The sequence below is a fragment of the Carica papaya genome, chromosome 7 (genome assembly GCF_054855325.1).
Source record: "Carica papaya isolate Zhongbai chromosome 7, ASM5485532v1, whole genome shotgun sequence".
Taxonomy (NCBI): domain Eukaryota; kingdom Viridiplantae; phylum Streptophyta; class Magnoliopsida; order Brassicales; family Caricaceae; genus Carica; species Carica papaya.
In genome coordinates this window covers 22,114,275-22,136,531 of record NC_142315.1, presented here as the reverse complement: position 1 = coordinate 22,136,531, position 22,257 = coordinate 22,114,275, and the positions used below count along the sequence as shown (strand labels likewise).

Here is a 22,257-nt window from a genome sequence, read left to right as displayed (position 1 = left end):
AACCGCAAGAACTTTCCACACACTACCTTCTTATAAAAGCTCCCTCTAGTTCATCATCATGCTCGTAGCCAGAGCCATATCTCTGTAAAAATCCCAAAGATAATCTCTCTCTCTCTCTCTCTCTCTCTCTCTCTCTCTCTCTCTCTCTCTCTGTTTCTGTAAATTCTCTCCGTAAACGATGCCGAACAGGTATCCAGGAGCCATGGCTCGGGACTGGGAACCGGTGGTGCTGCACAAGAACAAGCCTAAGGCCCAAGACCTCCGGAACCCAAAGGCGGTGAACCAGGCGCTGCGGACCGGCGCGCCGGTCCAGTCAATTAAGAAGTTCGACGCCGGATCCAACAAGAAGGCGACTGCCCCAGTGGTAAACCCGAGGAAGCTGGATGAGGAGACGGAGCCGGCGGCGCTGGAACGAGTAGCAGTAGAGGTGAGGCGGGCGATCCAGAAGGCTCGGATCGAGAAGAAGATGAGCCAGGCTGAGCTGGCGAAGTTGATCAATGAACGTCCACAAGTAGTGCAGGAGTACGAGAACGGAAAAGCTGTGCCCAACCAAGGCGCGTTGGCTAAGATGGAGAGGGTGCTAGGGGTCAAGCTTAGAGGGAAGATTGGGAAGTGAATAATATGATCGGTCGATTTCAGTGTTTAGTCACTTAGTTTTGGGGGTGTTCGTTTTGTTTTGTTTGAACATAGGTGCTTATTGTGATGGTCTCTGTTTTATATTTTGGTTTTATGGGGATTGAACAGCTTTAGTGAATCTCTGGTAATGAAAATGAAACAAGTGGAACGTAGTCTCTTCTTTTTTTCAATGTTCATCGTTTTCATTGTTTTTTCTTTTTCTTTTTCGAATTGCAATTAAATTAATGTTCTCTGCTAATCTAAAATTTAGAAATAATCAATAATCAAATTATTCGACAGAACTAACCAAATCCCTCAACTCTGATAATCTTATTTATCAACAAAAGAGGGAAAGTATTTCCACTTCTTAAAAACAAAATAAAACCTTCCAACTTTATGCTTTTCTCTTAGCAACATTACAATCCAGACTTGTTTATTTTAGATAATTGAACACTATCATCCATCAAAACGTTTATTCTATCTTTTCTAGGTGCATCTCAGAGCCAAGGAGAATTATGAATGGGAGTTACGACGGATTTAACTTGGAGATACTTATGAAGAGCTTCTAACCCATTGTCTCTCTCAAACCCACTCATCTTGAACCCTCCGAACGGGCAGTCCTTGTCAAAAGCGAAATAGCAGTTTATCCATATTACTCCAGCCCTCAAGGATCTTGACACTGTGTTGGCCACGTCCAGGCTCTTGGTCATAATGCCTGCAGCTAGACCATATTTTGTGTCGTTGCCTCTTCTAATTGCTTCATCGATTGTCCTGCATGGTTTGATTTAGGTCAGATTTACAAGAATGCTTTAATTGCCTTGGTAGACACGAAAGATCGAACATATAGTTTTCTGTTTACTTGAACTTCATCACCGACATCACAGGACCGAAGATTTCATCTCGCGCTATTGCCATGTCATCCTGCGGATAGTTGTTGAGAACAACAGTATGAACTTTAACCAAATCTGATTGCATATTGATTCTTAATTTAATTTTAATATATTTTTTTTATATGCACTATTTAAACATATGAATTATTAAATATAACAAAAAATTTTACTTTTTGTATTCTAAAGATATATCTAAATTTTTAATTATATATTAAAATTAATATGAGAACTAAAACTAAAATAAGTCAATTGCAAAATAGAACTATTTTGAGAGGGGTAAAAAGACAGTAGAATATTTACCCTAACGTTGATGAAAATGGTAGGCTCAATGTAATATCCCTTCGAGTTTAGAGCTTTTCCCCCAGTTAACAAAGTTGCTCCTTCTTTTTTCCCAATCTCAATGTAAGAAAGGATCTTCTCAAACTGTTGCTTATCAACCTTAGATGGAAAAAATTCACATTTCATGTCATTGAAATTACAGTCCAGGAAAACGGTAGTGAAAACTTATTCTAAAAAGTAAATGACATTCAAGACCTGTATATATATATATATATATATAAGTTTTAATTTATTTAATAAATTGCACTTAGTGATACTTTGTTCCTATATTTACTTAATTGTTGAATTTTATTATATAGATAATCATATTGTTTAGTACCTATACATTCAAGAATGAGATCAGTACATCCCAAGTGAGGGAATCATAGTACATCACCAATTACAGATTACTATAACAGGAAGAAATTAGTACCTAAGTTTTAATTCAACTCGTCATAGTGCTCTTAGTGTTAGGTGTCTAAATTTATTCACAACTTATTTTTAACTAAATGCAATTAAATATCAACATCAAAACAGATATTACATATTACTGTAACTTGGAGAAATTGGTAACTAACTTTTAATTGAATTTGTCATGATGCTCTTAGTGTTAGGTGTCTATATTTATCCACAATTTATTTTTAATTAATGGAAGTAAATATCAGCATCAAAACATAAGATGTAAAAGCTGTGAGTACCAATGAAGAGCACCATAGTCAAATAGATAAAGCTGCTTTTTTATGTGCATTTGTATATGGCTCTAACAGTTAAGCTCTCTTCTTTTCTTTTTTTAAGGAGATAATGTTAAAGCTTTTCCAATTGCAGGATTCAGATGCATGTTGAAGCTTCTTTTAAGGAGTAGTTCCTCAGCGATCATATATAATCTTACCTGGGGTCCTTGGCTGACTGTTGGATCAAAAGGATCACCAACTTTCCAACCTTTTGCCTTCTCTGCCAATTTCTTCACAAATTCATCATAAATATCCTCCTGAACAAAGATGCGAGAAGCTGCTACACAAACTTCTCCCTAATAGAATATTAAGCATTTGCTGTTAGAGACATGCTTATATGCAAATTAAATCAGTAGATAATATAAACCCTGCCCAATTGGAAACAAAGAACAAGGAGAAGATAATATATATATATATATATATCTACTATATTGTTTTACTTTATTGTAGATAGTGCTAAAGAAGGCAAGTTCCACTGCTGTATCTACATCAACATCATCAAAAACCAGGAAAGGTGATTTGCCACCCAACTCAAGTGAAACTGGTTTCAAATTGCTTGCCGCTGCCGCCTGCATCACTTTACGCCCAACTTCTGTGGATCCAGTAAAAGAAACCTGAAGAGAACACCACATAGATTGCATATTTAAAACTAAAAAATCAAAGAGTACTCTTACTGACTAAATCACCTAATAACCGGGTGCAAAAATAAATTTTCCAGTTCGAGTAAAACCAGAGACAAATATATACATAAATACATATACATATATGTATAAGAAGGGTAGATATGTCTCACTTTATCAATGTCCATGTGTGAGCTGATTGCAGCACCAGCAGTTGGTCCAAACCCAGGCACAACATTGATCACTCCATCAGGTACACCAGCCTGATATATTGTTCAGAGCATAAAGTTTAATTACCGTATTTTCTATATTGTCAACAAATAGCAGTTATTTTTTCCCATCCAATATCCAAAATCACTTGTTTAGGGTCTGGTTGTAAAGAAAGATAAAAAAACGGAAAGGAAATTAAATGAAGATAACCCTCAAGTTCTTCCTTCTCCTCCTTTCCTATAACGGATCCTAAGCTTAATTAGTTACCTGCTTAGCCAGATGAGCATAAAAAAGGGCCGAAAGCGGAGTTTGCTCGGCTGGCTTGACGATCATGGTGCAGCCTGCAGCCATGGCAGGGGCAACTTTCATGAAAAACATGGTGCTGGGAAAATTCCAAGGAATTATGTGGCCAACAACGCCAATGGGCTCACGCAGAGTGTAGCCAAATAGTGGGCGTGACATTTTCAGGACTTCTCCATGAATTTTATCAGCAGCACCTGCATAATATCTAAGGCAGTTTGCTACTTGAGGAATGTCAACGGCCTTGCCCATACTGAACAACTTTCCAGCATCAACACAATCTAGGGCTGCTAATTCCTCTATGTTCTCGTCAATCAAATCCGCGAATTTCATCATGATTGTTGCCCTTTCCTGTTCATCGTGAATAAATTGAGAGGAAGATATCTCTTTTTCATTAATAATTAAAAAAAGAGTTTTCGTGACTTTTGACAGTAAATTATACCTCAGAATCAGTTTATGCGACAACAATCAATAGTCTATCCCCAATAAACATAGATTTGTAAGTACTTTCTCTCAATCCCATGAACACAAACACTTGATCTTACCCATAAACATAAACATAAACATAAACATAGTCAATTGTTATTCATCAAATTTATTTATTTATTTTTTAAATTCATGCATTTAAATAATTAGTACTCAATCTTATAAAAACAAATACTAGATCCTACCCATAAACATACTTAATGATTATTCATTAAATTTATTTGTTTTATAAATTCATGCATTTAAATAATTAATAAGACCACACTAGTAATAATATAATCAATAATAATAATATGACTCAGAATCCATATCTTAAAATGATGATAATACCACATATCCCTAATAGATTATTTATAAAATTAATTTAAGTTGAAATTAATTTTTTCTTTAATCAAAAGCTTTAATAAATTTTCACAAGAGCTTTCCCTTGTTCTCCTCCTCAGCCTTTGGCAATTGACAACGATGGTTGCCTGTTGCATTTGCTTGGATTAAATTAATATCAACTTCATAGTAGCAACTGCAGATATTTTACTATCGAAAATATATCATATATTTTTTTTGTCAAAATAGGTGATAAAATATGTTACTTACATATACTAATTAAATGAATAAAATGTAAATATTTAAGAAATAGGTATTTCAAGGATAAGTATGTTTGAAAATTGGCTTAAAAAAGCTATGTTTCAAAAGAATCATTTAATAATTCTTATATATTTGATAGAAATCTACATTTAGTCTAATAAAATTATGATCAAAATTTTATGAAATAATTAAAAGGTTTATAAAACTTAAAATATGTTGTTTTAGTTTTATTTATTTTTTAAATCGTCATTTTGCTATATTTTCAGTTCATATTGTGAATAATCTAAAAATGATTAGGTTGATTGAATTATTCATTCCAAATACAAACAAAAAAATATATATGTAAAAAATATTATATGGTCCTCGAGAGCACATGATTTGAGTATAAATTTGATTATACTCATTATATCTACAAAATATGTTAAACCATATTTATTTATTTGGTATCTTATAAGTACTCGTATATCTACTGTCATCATCTTAAAAATAAAAAAAATATAACAAATTAAAGATGTTAATATTGTACTAAATGATGAACTTAGCATTCGTAGAAAATTCAAGTTATGTATGACTTCTGCTTAATTACGTACTGTAGTAATTGGAGGTTAAAAAAAAAAAAGAATTCTGGTGTGTACGTATATATGGGTATATAGAGAGGATTGGAGTGAAACGGTGCCATTTGGAGAAGAGGAAGGAGAAACGGCGTCATTTGGAGAAGAGGAGGAGGAAACGACGTCGTTTGGAGAAGAGGGAGTGAACGGTTGGGATGAAGCAAGATGGACGGACAGGATGGGAAACATGTGGGGTATAAATAGGAGACAGGAAGGAAAAAAAAAGAAAAGAAAGGAAAAAGGAAAAGAAAAAAAAAAGAGGAAAGGAAAGAAAATAGATAAGAGAGATCGAGGGGAAGAGAAGGTTCGAGAGAGAGAGAAGAGCCGGGGCAGAGAGGAACGAGAAGAGAGAGAGGAGGAGACGGAGGACGGTGACAGAACAAGCCAAGGGAAGGAGGAAAATGGAGACGAGAGGTACGGTAGTTTTAAGTTTCATGCATAGTTGATGTGGATTTGAAATTTTACCCATAGGTAGGGGTTTTTGTGTGAGTATGAGTGGAGGTTTACGGAGGAGACCGCGGAAGGAAAGAGAAGAATAAATGTGGCATGGGAGAGAGGTCTGTGAGGGAGAGGAGACGTTGAGTATGAGCGGGGGTATATGGAGGAGGCTAGGTCACAGGAGGAGAGAAAAAAATGAGTGCAGTATGTGAGTGCAGTCTGTGAGGGAGAGGAGATGTTGAGTATGAGTGGGGGCATATGTAGGAGGTTAGGCCGCGAGAAGAGAGAAAGGAAGGTGTGCAGTGTGTGAGTGAGGTTCGCGAGAGGGATGAGATGTTGCGTGAGCACGAATGGAGATTTACGGAGGGGACCGCGGGAGGAGAGAGAGGGAGGAACGTGGTGCGTAAGTAAGGTCCAGGTGGGAGAAAGGATTATGTGTGAGTATGAGGGGAAGTATGAGGAGGAGTCCGCGAGAGGAGAGAGAGGGAGGAATGCGGCATGTGAGTGAGGTCCGTGAGGGAGAGGTGATTTTGGGATTTGAGAGTGGATTACCTAGAATAGGTCGTGGAGAGAGAGAGAAGAAGGGATTTGGTGAGTGAGGTAGATTTGTGTAAGAGAGGAAGTAGTGTGTATGGATGCAAAAAATTTGGGAGAAGGAAAGAGAGGTCATAGAGCGTGGGAATGAAGTGTCGGAATAGAGGTGTGGGGGTATCTCTGTGTAGGGCGAGGGGATGAGTGGGGTAGCTATGTGGTGTGAAAGAGTGGGTTGTATATAGGTTGGTATAGCTGCTGTAAATTTGGTAGTTGACAAGGGAACGTTACAGGTGTGAGTGTGTTAAGTGTTAGTGCATGTCTTATGGGGAGACCCGTGTAGTTTAAGTATACAGGTTAAAAGTATAAGAAAGTTTTAAGATAAGGTGGGGGGAGTAAGGACAGGATGATATTGTTTTTGAGTTGGTAGCATTAGGGGACGCCGATGTTGGTTATCGCTACCTAGAAAAAGTTGTTGATCGCCGATAGTGGTGATGGTCAGGAGACTCCGACGAGAAGAGGTTTGGTCGCCGATATTGGTGATGGGAAAGAATGGTATTTGTGTGTGTGTGTGGCCTATTAGGGGTCGAGAGATAGGCGGTATATTGGTGGTCGCCGATATTGGGGATGGGGGAGAATATTTGTACAGTTAGGGGATGTCGATGGGCAGTCACAATTAACATACATAATATTTAAATTACCAATGGTAAGTATTAAGTTAAGTAGGTGGAGTATATATAGAACCCCTGAGTTCCCTATTGTTGTATATGATGCTTGTAACTTAATTTTTACTGTACTGAGTTGTATATACTAACTTCTTATTATTTACAGATGAAGTAGGGATGGAGTCGGAATTAGAGTTGCTGATTTCTGAGCCTAGCAAATAGAGGAACATGACAATAATTTTTTCGTTATTTGGCATGACGGAGTGTATAATAACTAATAGTAGAGTAGATAATGTATCTGATAGGAGTTTATGAGATTATCCTTCACTGTGATATTACATGTAGGGTTACAAGTTTATTGTGACTTTAAATAATATATTGTGGTAAGGTTTCTATATTTGTGGTGAATTTGGAATGACGCTTTCATATGTGGTTACAGAATTATCTTAGATTATGCCATTAAAAAAAAATAAGACGTTACCCGTACTAAATTAATTTTCTAAAAGGTATTAAATTTATCTTTTAAAAATTGAAGTATTTTAAGTGCGTAATATCACAACCTCAGGGGCTCCATATGTTGATTAGTTGTAACATTTAATTCTTGTACGGTAGCATTTACTTCAGAGAAATTATGAAACGAAAATAAAAGGCAAAGCTAGTTTAATAAAAGAAAAATAATCAAACAAAACAATTATTAATAGAGAAATAGGAAAAGGAAACGTACAGAGCCAGACATGCGGGACCAAGGGCCATGGTCAAAGGCTTGACGTGCAGCCTTGACGGCCAAATCAATGTCCTCCTTAGCTCCTTCTGCAACGATTGCAATCGCTTCTCCTGTTCTTGGATCTATAGTCTCGAAAGTTCCCCCTGTTAAAAAAGTCTTTTACTTTTATTTTCTTATTTCAACGGCCATATTAATTATTGTTCAGCAACTTGCCATGTATATTTTTTATTTTCAGGCAATATTGTCATCCGGTAACAACAGTACAATGACTTTTGTGAGCCGGGGACGACTATGATAGATTTCACAAATAATGAAACTCTTGTAATTTTTGAAAAAAAAAAAATATTTTTTGATTTCGTACAACCATAAACTTCAAGACTTTCAATTTTATTATTTTTAATAAGTTTGTAATTTGTTATTTTAAATTATACAAAATAATATTTTTTTCAAGAAATTTTATATAGTTATTACCATATATTAATAATGGCAGGAATGTAATTAAAAACTATAGAAACATAATATATTTTTTTTCTTGATGCTGTTATCTTCTTTCAAGGAGACAACATAACTCTACCCAGTTTTTTTTTTTTTTTTTTTTTTTAATTTTGTGGTAACTTAACGTATTACATAATAATTTATTGATATTTTGTTGGTAGGTATTTTATGATACTTACTAATTATTTTACAATGTTGATTAATTAGCATATAACACCATAAAATTACCCCATAGATTATATCCCACGTGAGCAAAATAAACGACCACGATCCCAGATATCTAGGAACTTCACCTCTTAACCCATGGCGGTAAGGCAATGTATGATGACGAACCCCCATCAATGAATACTAATAAAGAAGATGTGCTCCATTTATAACAGACACCTACCTCCACATTCATCCAAGAAAATGGAAACGAAAAGACACATACCTATACGTGCCTTCAGTCAAATCAAGGGGCACTCCCCAAAATCAATGAAATAATGGAGGTACTACCGAAAACCAGCGTATTCCCTTAAAAAAAGAGAGGAGATAGCTAGAACAGATATGAAAAAGTGGCTTATGATGGAAATTGTTAGATTCTTTTTTATCAGATAAATAACTTGCAAAAGTATTTTTGAAATGATAAGTAGAAATAAGACAGAATTTAGTAAAAGTTAATTTATTATGTTTAATTTTTTATTAAATTGTTTAAATATTATTATTTTAACAAAAAAGTAGCTCCAATCTGAAATTATTTAAAAAATATATATATTTTTTTTAATTTAAGCATTTTATTTATATAAATATTAATTTTATATTATCTATTATTGAAATAGATATTTTTAAAAATTTATAATAAATATAAAATTATCAATAAACATTAAATTAATAAATTAGTAACAGAAAAAATTAATAAATATCTGAATACAAATATTATTTACATTTATAAAAAGTATTTGTTTCTAATTTTTAATTTTATCTTTGACAAAACCTACAGATAATTTTTGTTTTACCTAAAAAATATTTATGTTTATGTTTATGTTTATGTTTATATTTTTTAGTATTTGGTCAAAGTTTTTTTAATAGTAAATGCCAAAATTCAAACAAATAGACTCTTCAAAAACAAATAAATTGCAAAAGACCCACTAAAGTTTAGCATAGTGTACAAAATTACTATATTTTATCCTCTTAATAAGTTATTAATGTTATATTTGAATGTCTAAATTCAATAGAAATGATAAAATTACTATTATGAAAATAAACTAACATAATAGCTTTAATAATTTATTTAAATAACTTTATTATTTTAAAAAAAAATATGACGATTTCATTATTCAATAATGAGTGTTATAGTAGTTTTTATAATTTCTGTTAAAACTTGAACAGTTAGATGCAGCATTTGATAAGTTAAACACATAATTAATAATTTATAAAATATGAAGTTTTTTGGTTGGTTTTTAATAATTAGTTAATATTTACGTATCATACCAGTCCTCCAGAAAGCTTGTATAATATACCCTCAAAAAAAGGTTATGGGGCAAAAATAGTGGCCGATGGTGAAAAATTTAACAGAACCAAAGTCAATCCATCAAGCAGCAGAAGATCCTTAATAATTCAAACAACAAACACAAACCTGATAAGTTCAAATTTTAATTAAAATAATTAATTATTACTTACTTTTAACAACTACTTGCACGATATGACGACTGTATAATTCCGGTATAAATTGTTTTAAAATAAAAATTTTTAAGGAGAAATTTTAGAAAATAATGGAAAATAATAATAAAGAGTATTTAAAATATAATCGTAGTTATAAATAAAAAAAAATTAATGCAATAATTATTTTTAAAATAACGCGAAACCGACCGCAGTTTAGGGATTCATTTCCCCCGCAGCTGCAGAGGACCAAACCTTTTCTGTTTTACCTTTTTTATTTTGGTCGTAAAAACAGGGCACAGGCTTTGCGCCTCAGTTTCCCCACCGTTTTCATGCTTTTTTTTTTTTTTTGCAGCTCAAAAGTCAGACCAGGAAAATAAAAATTGATTAACAGTAATCTAAAACAACAAGCCCAAGCAGGCAGCAGTCAAGCCCCATCGCCGAGCTTATTGGTGACTTGTATTTGACAGACAACAAATCTAAATTAATCAAATCAACAAAGCAATACTGTCCGTGCAAAACACTCCAAAGCAGTAGAATCCATCCTAAACTGAAAGAGGACGACCACAATAATAAATTAAAGAGAGCACACAGCACGAGCCGAGCCTCTTTTCGTGCGTGCGTTTCTCTGTTTGTGCTGCCTATGTGTATTGTGCGTGATAAAAAAAGAGAGAGAGAAAGATAGAGAGGAGGCAAAGCAAATCGAAACGTACCTGACACAGAATCAACAAACTCGCCATTGATGAAAAGCTTCGTGAATTTTATTGTCGGCAGCTTCATGGAGTAGTCTAATTTTCCATTACAGTGATTCGCCATCTCTCAATCGATTTCGTCTCGTTGGCCTGCTCTCTCTCTCTCTCTCTCTCTCTCTTTTCAGTTGTTGGTGTTCTCTCGTTTACTTTACATGATAAAGGCTACATGCACACACCGGGCACATATATATATATATATATATAAACCAGCCGTATTTTTGTCGTCTTCTGATTAGCGATTGGTTTCAACGTAATCACATTTTTGTTGTGTCCAAGATCCCAAATAATCTAAATCTGATTTTTTAGATATTAACTAATTAAGTAGCAATATCCTTAGGTAGAAAAATCTGTAATGATATTAAAGTAAAAATACCAAATTCAGTTACATGTTAATCAAATATTTTGTTCGTTATTAGTTAACACTCAAACTTATAAATTTATTCAAATGCACAGAATTTGTCCAAATTCTAACATAAAAAGTAAAAGTGTTTGGCTTCCAAAAAAATAAAAGTTATTATTTGTCTTCTTCTCCATAAAATCCAATAAATAACTGAATCAGATTATAGATTAATTAATTTGAACAAATAAATAAGATTATAATATAATGAAAATCAGATTACATAATATTAGTTTAATAAATAAATTAGATTATAACATAACCAATATCATATTTAACATAATCATTCATAATCAAATTATAAAATCATCATAAAAATTTTAAATTCTATATTTACAAATTTATTTACATAAATCCACCATTACTTATTTCTATTCTTCTATCTCCTTTGTTCTACTTTAAAAGTATATGACATATATGTAAAAGCTCAAATCTCTATTAAAAATTTTGAGCATTTAACCTTATTATAATAATACAGTAATACTAAAATAATCATTTTATAGTAGAATTAAAAATTTAAAGGCTATATTCCTTACACACTTATTTAGAATACTCAAATAGAGACTACTGAAATGTTTAGAACTTAAAACGAGAAAACTACTATAAAACAGTAATTAACCTCAACTCAAATTTGACAGAGCAAAAAGAGATAATGTTCTAGCTATTTTCTCACTGTTCGGGATCTGAGTTTTGACTTTCTTGGTATGAAATAGTTAATAAGAAGATGTTGAGCTATACTAACTAAAAAAGAATATCAATAATTTACTACTGACATGAAAATCAAAGGATTATAGAAAATATAAAATATCAATGGAGCATACTTTTAACGAAATTTGAATGCTAATGTATCCCTTATTCGTTTTACTGAAAATGTTATTATTCTCTTATCCAATTAGTAGTCATTCAAACACAACTCATCGAGATAAAGTCAAGATGAAGATTTAAACACAATAAGCATACATTCTAATGACATGTAACGTTGGTTTCTTTACTATTTGCCCAAAATTATGTTACTTACCATATCCATTCTCATCATACTATTTCATTCTCCCTACCAGTGTGGCTGGGGGCCCATAGGGATCCCTGCTACACGTGCATATAAAATATTTATTTTACAATTCATCGACCATTCCCATACTCTGTCTGGTAATTAACGCTATAATTTAAAGACTATCTCAATACTTTATCTGATATAAGCAAAATTCATTAACTCCTAACTCTATCCGATATGGGACATCCCAGCCCTGTATGGCTGAGGATACGTTCATGATAAGGTTTACCCTATGTACCAAGTCTGTATACTATCTCCCATAATACCTTATATGTCATTTTTTTATCAATTTACGAATGCATATTTTCATTATATTTAAGCCATGTAAGACTCGTGCCTCAAATAATAGAAGAATATGAAATTCATGTTTCAAATTTCGTTAAGTGATAAAATCGTAAATAGAAGCGAAGTAAAATGTCATAATAGAATAAGACCTTCAATATTGCAATAATATGAATAACAAAAGGAAATAAATAAATCAAGGCAAAATTAACAAGGTAAGATCCGATAATGAAGTGAAATGAAATAAACAAAATAACACAGCAAAATGGAATGAAACAAAATACAATGATTCAAAATGCGTGATTAATACATTATTTCTAGATGGACATAACGAGATAAGAATAAAAATAGATTAAACCAACAGAAAAGAAATAAACGACTATAAAATAAGTAAATAAGCAAATAAAAATGAAGATAAAATAAAAATAAAAATAATAAACACAATAAGATAATAATGGAGACAAAAATAACAAATAGCACAAAGTAAAACTAGTGGCGAACATAATCGTTTAACCAACTCCATCGACAACCTGTATTTAATTATCAAGAAACTACAGAACTATTTAGAATCATCATTTATTACCTATTAACCTTGATTTCACCATAACTGGAAAAAGGTTTAGGGATTCTTACACTAGGTCGAAGGCCACAACACCACCTCTCTCAACTATGGTTCACGATGGCTCCCGGTTTTAGGATTTCTTAGGTTTTCAGGTGAAATTAGAAAACACGCATCAAAATAGCGTGAAAACACGTAAAGGGCAATGAAAAAGAGTAGAGGAAGCTTACTGGGGTCGGTTTGGGGTTCTAGCACGACGACACAACTGAGCACCGCTGTCTAGTTCTCCTTCTTCAGTCCTCCTCTTTCTTGGCCAAGCCAAATCTAGTATGTTTATGATAGAAATCACCTTAAAACGTGGAAGAAGAGTGTCTTATAGAGAAAGGAGGGAAATTTCGGCCTTATTAGCATCATTTCAGTTTCCAGCACAGCCAAGTTTTGCTATCTACTCTCTCTCGTGTTATGGCTTTTCTTGGTTTATTCTGCATCAAGGTTAGTTTAGATGGTATAGGATAGAAAATAAGAAGAATGGGAGAAAATCGTGCTTACTAGCATTGTTTTCAGTTTTTAGCACGGCGGCGTTGGATCCCTCTAATGGCTGAGCTCCCTCCGGCGCCCCTTTCTTCTTTTTCTCCGATCAGCTTTGCTGGCTAGGGTTTGTGGGCTGACTGAAAAGAGGTTTAAATACCTCTCTTCACCTAATCTCGTCCATCCGATTGAGTTGACATGGGGAAAGGAGGACTGTCTGATTGAGACCTATTTATGCAGATCCAATGTGCAAATTTGGGTCGTCCATCTCAATTTTTAGGAGTGAATATCACTCGTTCATCGTTCAACCGTTAAATCTTCATACGACTGATCATGACTGTCCGTTTAAATCTGGACGGGGTTTATAATCTGACCGTTTGTGCGAGTAGGAATGGATGTGGGTCGTTCGATCCATTTAGCACATGGATCGCCAACTTGGCTTCCCGTATGGAAACGCATGCTGACGCGGCCGCCACACGAGGTGCTGTGGTTCACCATGCTGTTGAGGTGGCCCCGTTCTTTTCCTTTTTTATGAGTTAACCCATGTTTTTCTAATTTCTTTTCAAATAGGCTCTCCCTATATTACAATTGTGCCCAAATCTCTTAAATTATTTTCAAAAAGATCCAAACGAATTCCCTTAATTATTTTTGTATTTTCGTGATGAATTAAATTTATTTACTCGTTCCATAATAAATAAATTAAAAAAAATAAATGGATAGAAATACATGAAATTAAACGAACGAAAATATTTTATTAACTCAAAATTGAATGGGTATTTCTCAACTTTGAGGTGTTATAATATCTCTATACTCCAATCATTTCTTCTTCCTCCTATCTAATCAATAGTAGATTAACATAATCAAATTATACAAACCGAAACCCATAACAAAGAAAACCCTAATACTTGTTCATCATCCAATCCATAACATTATTAGTCTATTAAAATAACTTTCGCGATTTTATCACGTGTTCCTCGATTGTAATGGGAAATGACAACAACCAGTTGCAAAGATGGGTCATCCCTCTGATTGTATATTGTATTAGTGGTCCTTAACCTAATTAGATATGTTAATTCTTCTCATTCTAAAATTAATTAGGCTGAAGGAATTCCTATGTTAAAAGTTATGAAATTAGTGATTTGTAACACCCAGGTCCATAATTTAGGCATAAAATAATTAAATCATAATAATAAGATAAATTAAAAAAAATTAATTTTAATTGAATTTTTAAGGAAAATTATGTTTTGAATGTATTTGAAAATATTTCAAAAATCAGGGACAAAGTATAAATCAGGAAGAACTTATTTGAAAAAAAAATTTAAAAACTGGAGTAAAAGTAAAAATAATAAAAATTTGGCCATGTGGATCACCATGCCAGCAGTGCGGCTGGTCGTCATGTACCGCGTGGCAGACATGCGGACACGTGTCCACGCGGTAAGCCATGTAGGCAATCCGTGTGCCAATGGATCCAACGACCCAAATCTTCCTCCCACACGCACGGACGTCCCATATCTGTTTCCTTTTCAGACATGATCAAACAGCTAGATTTAATCTAATGGTGCGATCTAGATTAATTTTCCAAATAAGAGCGATCCAATAGCTGGGAATGGGCCACGTGTCCCTGCACGAACGGTCCAAATCGATCCGAAGAGGATATTTAAGCATCGCTTAGCAGAAACTCTAACCCTAGCTGCACTAGACCCCGCTAGAGAAGAAGAAGAAGAAGAAGAAGATCGACTGAAAGGAAAGTCGACCATCATCGCCGCTGTAGCAGAGTTGCTGCCGACACCAGGGAAGTGAGTTTTTTTTTTTATTTCACTTCAGAATTCAATTTTTAGCCTCTCCACACCTATATCAACACTGGAAGGCCAAAAAAGAAGCTAAAAAATGAGAGTAGAGCTCGGCTAGCCAAAAAAGAAGCTAAAAAATGAGAGTGGAGCTCGGCTAAGCTGCCCCACCTGCGACCCAAAAATGCTTTGGAGAGCTCGTTTCTGTTTCCCATTCCCTTTAATCGTTCGACCATTGAATTTCTAATACGTTTCTAGTGCAGGATGACCGAAGAAAATCTCTAGCCACGAGAGAGGAACGGCGGAGCTGCCAAACTGAAAAACTCTCCCCCCGGTGAGCTTTAATTTTTCTCTTTTTTCAACCAACACAGGCCCATAATAACTAAGATTTAGGTTTTTTAAAAAATGGTAATAATAATAATAATATTATTATTATATAGTTATATATATGTGGGAGAGGGAGAAGAGTGAACGGTGTCGTTTGGGAGATGGGATGGACGGCTAGGATAGGTGATTTGTGAGAGGGAATAAACAGCTGAGATGAGTGTAGATGGTGGGATGGGATGGACGACTAGGATGAGTAGTAGGTGGAGTATAAATAGAAAGAAGAAAAAAAGAAGAAGAGAAAAACAGAGGAGGAAAAAAAAGGGAGAATGGGAAAGGGAAGAAAGAGGCTGGTGATAGAAGGTTCGAGAGAGAGAGAAGTTGGAGAGGGAAGGGATGAAAAGAGAGACCGGGAGAAGGAGGAGACGAGTAAGACGACAGTGTGAGCTACGGAGGTGTAGAAAATGATGGAAACTAGAGGTATGATGAATTTAAATTTCAAACATAGGATGATAGTGTAATGCAAATTTGATTCTGTAAATTTTGAAATAATGGCTAGACAGTGAAGGAAATAGAAATAGGAAATAGGAAATAGGAAATAGGAAATAGGTTATTGATGGAATAGGAGAGCGAAAAGAGATAGTAAGCGGTAGAGAGGTTTGATTAGGATTGTAGTGAAGAGAAGTAGAGGAAGCCGTCGGAGGAGAGGTCAATAGGTATGGAAATGTGTTGTCGAGAAAGTGTAAGGAAATAGGAAAGAAAATAGAAGACGGAAGGAATAGGGGAGTGAAGGAAGAATTTCAGTTACAGAAAAGTGGGAGGAGGACGGTGAGCGATTAGGTGCAAGGGAATTCGTGGGGAGGAGAAGTGAACTGGTACGGGGAGGATGAGTCGGGAGAAACAGAATATGTACGGGAGAATAAGAGGCAGAATGCCGAGAGAGAGAGAGGGAGGCAGGAAGGGAGAATAACTATGGATGGTCGTGTAGGACACAGAGTGGGTGGCCATGATAGAGAGAATAATGCTGTGAGCCGAGGAACACATAGATGAGAGAAGGGAGGGACTAAGAGCGGGAGTGGTTAGAAAGAGTTTCAGTTGTAGGTGTGGTGAGGGGTGAAGTGAACGGAAGAGAAAGGGGATTGGGAAGAAGGTTAGGGAACAGTGAATGTGTGTATGTACAAGTTGTGTGTGTGTATTTGTGTATACTATGTAAATATGCTTATAAATTTGAACACTACATGGAAATGGTAATTGTTTAGCAATAACTAAAGTTGGAATGATTGGCGTGTGGGTTAAGTATGCATGTATGTGTGGCGTATTGAGTATGGGCGGGGTGAGGTTGCATTAGTGGTGGTCGAGGTTGGGATGCCGATATTGGTTGTCATCATTTAAAAATGGTAAGTTGATCGCCGATATTAGTGATGCCTGGGAGTTGCTAGATTGGTAACGAGATAAGTTGTCGATGTTGGTGACGAAAGAAAATAGTAGCGGTGTGTGTGGGTGGCCAGCTAGGGGTCGAGTGGTGGAAACGAAAAAGGGGTCGCCGATATTAGTGACGAATGGGGGGTAACAGTGTGGGTGAGTGGCCGAGTCAGGGCCGAGGGGATGGTATCATGGGGTGACTACACCTAGTATAGTTGACAATTTATCATCAAGGAGATGGGTAGTTACAGTAGAGTTATATGAGTAGTAGTGGGGGTTGTGGGCAGAAAAGAAGGCATGACCAATGTAACGGGAGGGGAAAACATAGAATAATAGGCTTTTAATTGGGTTTCCATGCTATATTTGTGATTTAAATTTGCTGTGTTGAGTTGTATGTACTCATTCCCTATCATTTACAGACGAAGCAGGACCAGAGACTGGATCGGAGTTGCGGGTTTTCGAATCTAACGTATAGAGGAAACAGAGCAAAGTTTACGATTAATAAAATAGGATGATTATATATTTAGTAGCAATGTAACTCATGTGTAAAAAATAAGAATTTGTGAAAATCGTAAGCTATTATATTGATGCATCTACAGTTGAGAAATTTTTAGAAATTGAGCAATTAGATTTCAGTATTTTCTTTATATGTATGATTGATTTGGAATGAGATACAAGTGTTCTGTATGCTAATATAATTGAGATAACGCCGCAGAAAAAAACGGGCCATTATACCTTTACCATGAATTTTGTAGGTTTTCGCACAAAACCAGCTGAAACCAGCCAGACCGAGAGGAGATGTCGCTGTGGATGGCGAAGTCGACACCAAAGCACAGTAGCGCAGTTGTAACGACCCTGGAAATCCAAAAAGAAATATATAATAATTTAAGTGCAGAAGTGAAATAAAAAGTTAAGGTTTACATCCCTTATACGATAACTTAAAAGTACTAAACAAACATCACAGAATAAATTCTCTAAAAGAAATACGAGAAATGAGAAAAGTAAAAGAAAATATAAAGCATCTAGCATCTACTCGCAGTTTTCTTGCAGGTCGGGCTCGAAAAATAAGTCATCTTGATCTGAAATTGTTAAATAAGGAGTGAGCTACACTACCCCAGTAAGGACATCACACTATATCACCAACACATAAACAAATGTTGGTAGAAAATAAAAAACAACCAATGGAGCTTTAGATTTAAACTAATACATTTATTTAAAATAAAACTATTTACCCTTTTACTTACCATTGAAGAATTTATGAAAACAAATTAGAGAAGCAATAATATCATACAGATCATAACTTCATGCACGACCAATAACATAGAACATTTCATAAATTCATATTCATTAGTAATAACTAAATCATAACTATTTCTCATTTCACCAGCCCACTAGTATCCATGGGGATCCATAAAGGTATCCCTGCTACAAATGAACCATTTCTCTTAACAATCTTAATTACAGAACTGTCCCCATACCCCGTCCGGTATGAGTGCCAAGACATTAAATCTCAATATCTCATCCGATATAAGGGTGAAGCGGGTCATCCCCATACCTCGTCCAGTATGAGTGCCAAATGACCAAGTCTGCATACCCCGTCCGGTATGAGACAACGTTCACGGTAGGGTTCCCTATGAATTCGGTGTGTCCACCATCTCCTAAGATATCTAGTGAGGCTGTCATCTTATTTATTTTATTTGATCACACCCCTTTCCTGTTTTTCCTTAGTTCCCGTTACCAAATCAAATATAATCACATAAATAAATAAACATGCATCCGGTAATGCAATCATATCTTAAATCTCAAAATCAAACAATGATCAAGTAAGGCAGTAATACATGCATTTAAACCATAAAGCAGATAAACCAGATACCATTATACTTTTAAACTGTAAAATAAATCAACAGAGAACAATGTCTAGTTCGGGCTCCATTAGCAATCCGTAATTAATTATGCACATCTATTTAATTTGTACAAAAAATCCTATTATTATTTATTTAAACTTCAAATCTATGATAGGAAATAAGGTGATGGACCCTTACCTAATTTGACCCCGAAAAGCTAAATGGTTTACTGCGTCTATGGGCGGTTCTTAGGTTCCCTGAATTTTTTTTCGGGAACTAAAACGCGCTTACGGTACCTACAAATGTCCCAAATAACACAAAAATAAGTCCTAGGGCCTACTCAGCCGATTTTAGAAATCCGGCAAGGTGGCTATGTCGTGCTCCAGCGACGGCGTCGCCGTAAGTAGCGGCAATCCGCCTCAAGTTGGCTGTTTTCAGCCGCTTTCGTCTGAATTCAGCTAAATTTGCATCAGTTCCTGTGAGAAAACACACTTAGGGTCCTCGGTGTGCCGAAAAATGTAGAAAACCAAAACTCACCGGCGATAGGGCTCTCTGGTGCGGCGGCTCCTCCGACTCAAGTTGCGGTTGGGAGTTTTGCTCCGGTCAACCTTAAAGAAGGAAACGGTGATCACAACGGTAGAAAAATTACACAAAATAGAAATCGGAAAGGGTCTCATCGGAGGCAGTTTGTGAAATTTTATGTGGCGGCGTTTTTCGGTCAATTGGCCAGTTCTTTCACTCCGATTTGGCCATGAGTGGGTTTAAAATTAAATTTCGTGCAAGAGGAGAAATGTTTTACCTCTTTTGGTGGTCAGAAAAGGTTCTGGTGCGGCGGCGGGTGGCGGCGGTCAGCTCCCCGGTGGCTAGGCTGCCTTCTCCAGCGAGGTGTTTTGACGGTTAGGGTTAGGGTTTGGATGCTGATGGGGTTATTTATACCCATTCGCTTTTGATATGGGTCGTCTATCACTTTTGACCTGAACCGTCCGATCGCGATTAAATAGGGAATGAATCTGAACCGTTCATCGCGATTCAATCTAGACCGTCCGTGCGCGATTTCAATCTGGGTCGTCCGTGCACGCGGGAACGGACCTCAGCTGTTCGATCGCGCGCACGCGGATCGCCCACGTGGCTCCCCCCTATGTGGCCTCCCGCGTCAGCACTCTGCCACCTGGTGCGTCCTAGTTGGTTGGGGCTACTGACCGGGCATCTGACATGGTGCAATTTTTGTAAATTGTATTTTTACCTCTAGTTTCTAATTTTTCTTTCAAAAATACCCCCAGAACCCAATTTTCACCCCTTTTTCTAAAATTATTTTCAATTTAATCCTTAACTAATTTTTTCACCCTTTTTATTATTATTTTTTTCATTAAAATAAAATAAAATAAAATAAAATAAATTCAGTTCAATTAATAAATAATTATATAAAAAATAAAAAAATAAAAAAATTAAATGTTGGGTGTTACAGCAGTCGTGCTAGAACCCTAAACCGGCTGAAAAATTTAAAAACTTTTATTTTTTGTCTTTTTGGGGTATTTCAGAATACATGACTTGTATCTTTGGTTTTTGCAGAAAAAATCCAAGAAATCCGAGAACCGCTATAAAGTGCAATAGAAATGGTGATATTTCGATCACTGACCTAGGATAAGAATCCCTCATCTTTTTCTTCTGTTATAATTAATTAAAATTTAATAAATAATAACGGTATAATTTATGAATATTAAAAATTCCTAATTAATTAAGTACAGGTTACCAGTGGACCGATAACTAGTTAGTACGAAATTGCTTATTTTATCTATACTGTTCAATTATTACTAGACTGTTATTATTTGTATTACCGCATGCACTTTAATTCATAGGATTTGTCTTCTCATTCATTGATTCACTTAACTGTTTATCCCCATCCATTGATTGATTTGAAATAAATGCCATAATCACATTTTTCTTAATTGTTAAAGTATCAATTTATATTTCTTGTTTAAAAGTTGTTCTATTGTCCTATAATTATGAGATAAGATTGTGGTATGTGATTGATAGCTGGTTGATGATGTGAATATGTGTATAAAAAACTTACCGAGTACTATGAAAAATGGTGTACGGACCCGCTACATAGGGCAAACCCTACCGTGAGCGTTACCTCAATCGAACGGTGCTGAGAAGTCTCATATCGAAAGGGATTAGAAAGTATTTGTTCACCCTTATACCGGACGTGATATTGAGACGATGGTATGTTTGGCACTCATTACTGGACGAGGTATGGGGACGGTCGATTAATTAATAAATTAGATATTGGGCCCACACGTAGAGAGGACTCCTATGGACCCCCAGAGGTACCAGTAAATAGGTAAAAAAAATAAAGTTTTACTATTATTATCCTTAGAATGTATAATAAATTGCTATCTTAATTTCTGCATTCACATGTCGAATTTGGAAACTTAAAAGGTGGGTTTGAAACTTACATTTTTGCATTAAATGAATTTGTTTAAAAAGAAAAATGGCTTTATTAGTTGTTTTATGATTTTTACCAACATTTGGTTTTCTATATCAGTGTTAAGTGTTGACATTCTTACTAGACTAGTATAGTTCATCTCTCTTATTTAACCATTTCAAATCAAGAAAACTAATATCCGAATCCTAAACAGCAGAAAAGTTAGCGACTAAAGATTGCTTCACGTATCCCATCAGAGTTGCCCAACGGAGGTTGATCCTATAAGATTTTAGTTACATTTCTATTTCTATTATTTTATTTTCCTTAAAAGGACATTTCTGTATCTCTATTGGATATTCTAATTTACTATGTAAGGAATGTAAAATCTAAATTTTTAATTGCTTCTAACACTATTTTATTAATTCAATATTTTCATTTCAATTAAACTTTGGGCCTTTACATGAGTACTTTGAGAAGGCTAGATCATGGGAAAATATGTTGGATATCTGACACACTAGAAATTCTTGTATGGGAGAGAGGCCATGGATGGTTTTGATGAGGTTGTGGAGGTTTTACTTAGTGTTACCAGATACATCCAACTATATACCTAGGCTTAAAATGGTTGCTGATAAGAGAGAGTGGCAAGAGAGGAAGTATGTGTGAGAAAGAGATAAGAAGAGAGATAGAAAGAGTGAGAGGGGTTATTTATCAAAGGACACATAAGATAAAAAGTTGCAAGAGGAAATAGGAAGGGGGGGAGAGAGAGAGAGAGAGAGAGAGAGAGAGAGAGAGAGAGAGAAGAAAAGGAGAAGAGTTGTCAATCTATTTTTTTTTTCCAAAATGATATAAACAAATTTTTTTTTTTTATTTGTAAGAAATGATAAAATAAAGTATTAAGCTAAAACAATAAAGATCTAAGATGATCTAGTCAGATAGCATGTAAAGAACACCAAGAATAATAAACATAATGTAGAGGCGACTACCTAAAAAAAATCCTAAAATAGGGTTATGGATTTTCCTTCTTTTATTCTT

General features: G+C 35.1%; 2 protein-coding genes across 2 annotated transcripts; one reads left to right on the top strand and one right to left on the bottom strand.

Moving 5' to 3' along the window:
- Window positions 1-18: 18 nt before the first annotated feature.
- Window positions 19-806, top strand: MBF1C (multiprotein bridging factor 1C). Its single transcript, XM_022047487.2, has one exon. It carries the CDS (start codon window positions 179-181, stop codon window positions 614-616), a length of 438 nt encoding a protein of 145 aa, XP_021903179.1. The 5' UTR covers window positions 19-178; the 3' UTR covers window positions 617-806.
- A 112-nt stretch (window positions 807-918) lies between these two features.
- On the bottom strand, window positions 919-10,779 carry ALDH2C4 (aldehyde dehydrogenase 2C4). Its single transcript, XM_022047486.2, has 9 exons — window positions 10,568-10,779; window positions 7,722-7,864; window positions 3,652-4,035; window positions 3,348-3,437; window positions 2,995-3,168; window positions 2,713-2,850; window positions 1,806-1,943; window positions 1,475-1,536; window positions 919-1,386 (listed from the first exon to the last, which is right to left on the bottom strand). Exons 1-9 carry the CDS (start codon window positions 10,668-10,670, stop codon window positions 1,113-1,115), a joined length of 1,506 nt encoding a protein of 501 aa, XP_021903178.1. The 5' UTR covers window positions 10,671-10,779; the 3' UTR covers window positions 919-1,112.
- Window positions 10,780-22,257: the final 11,478 nt, after the last annotated feature.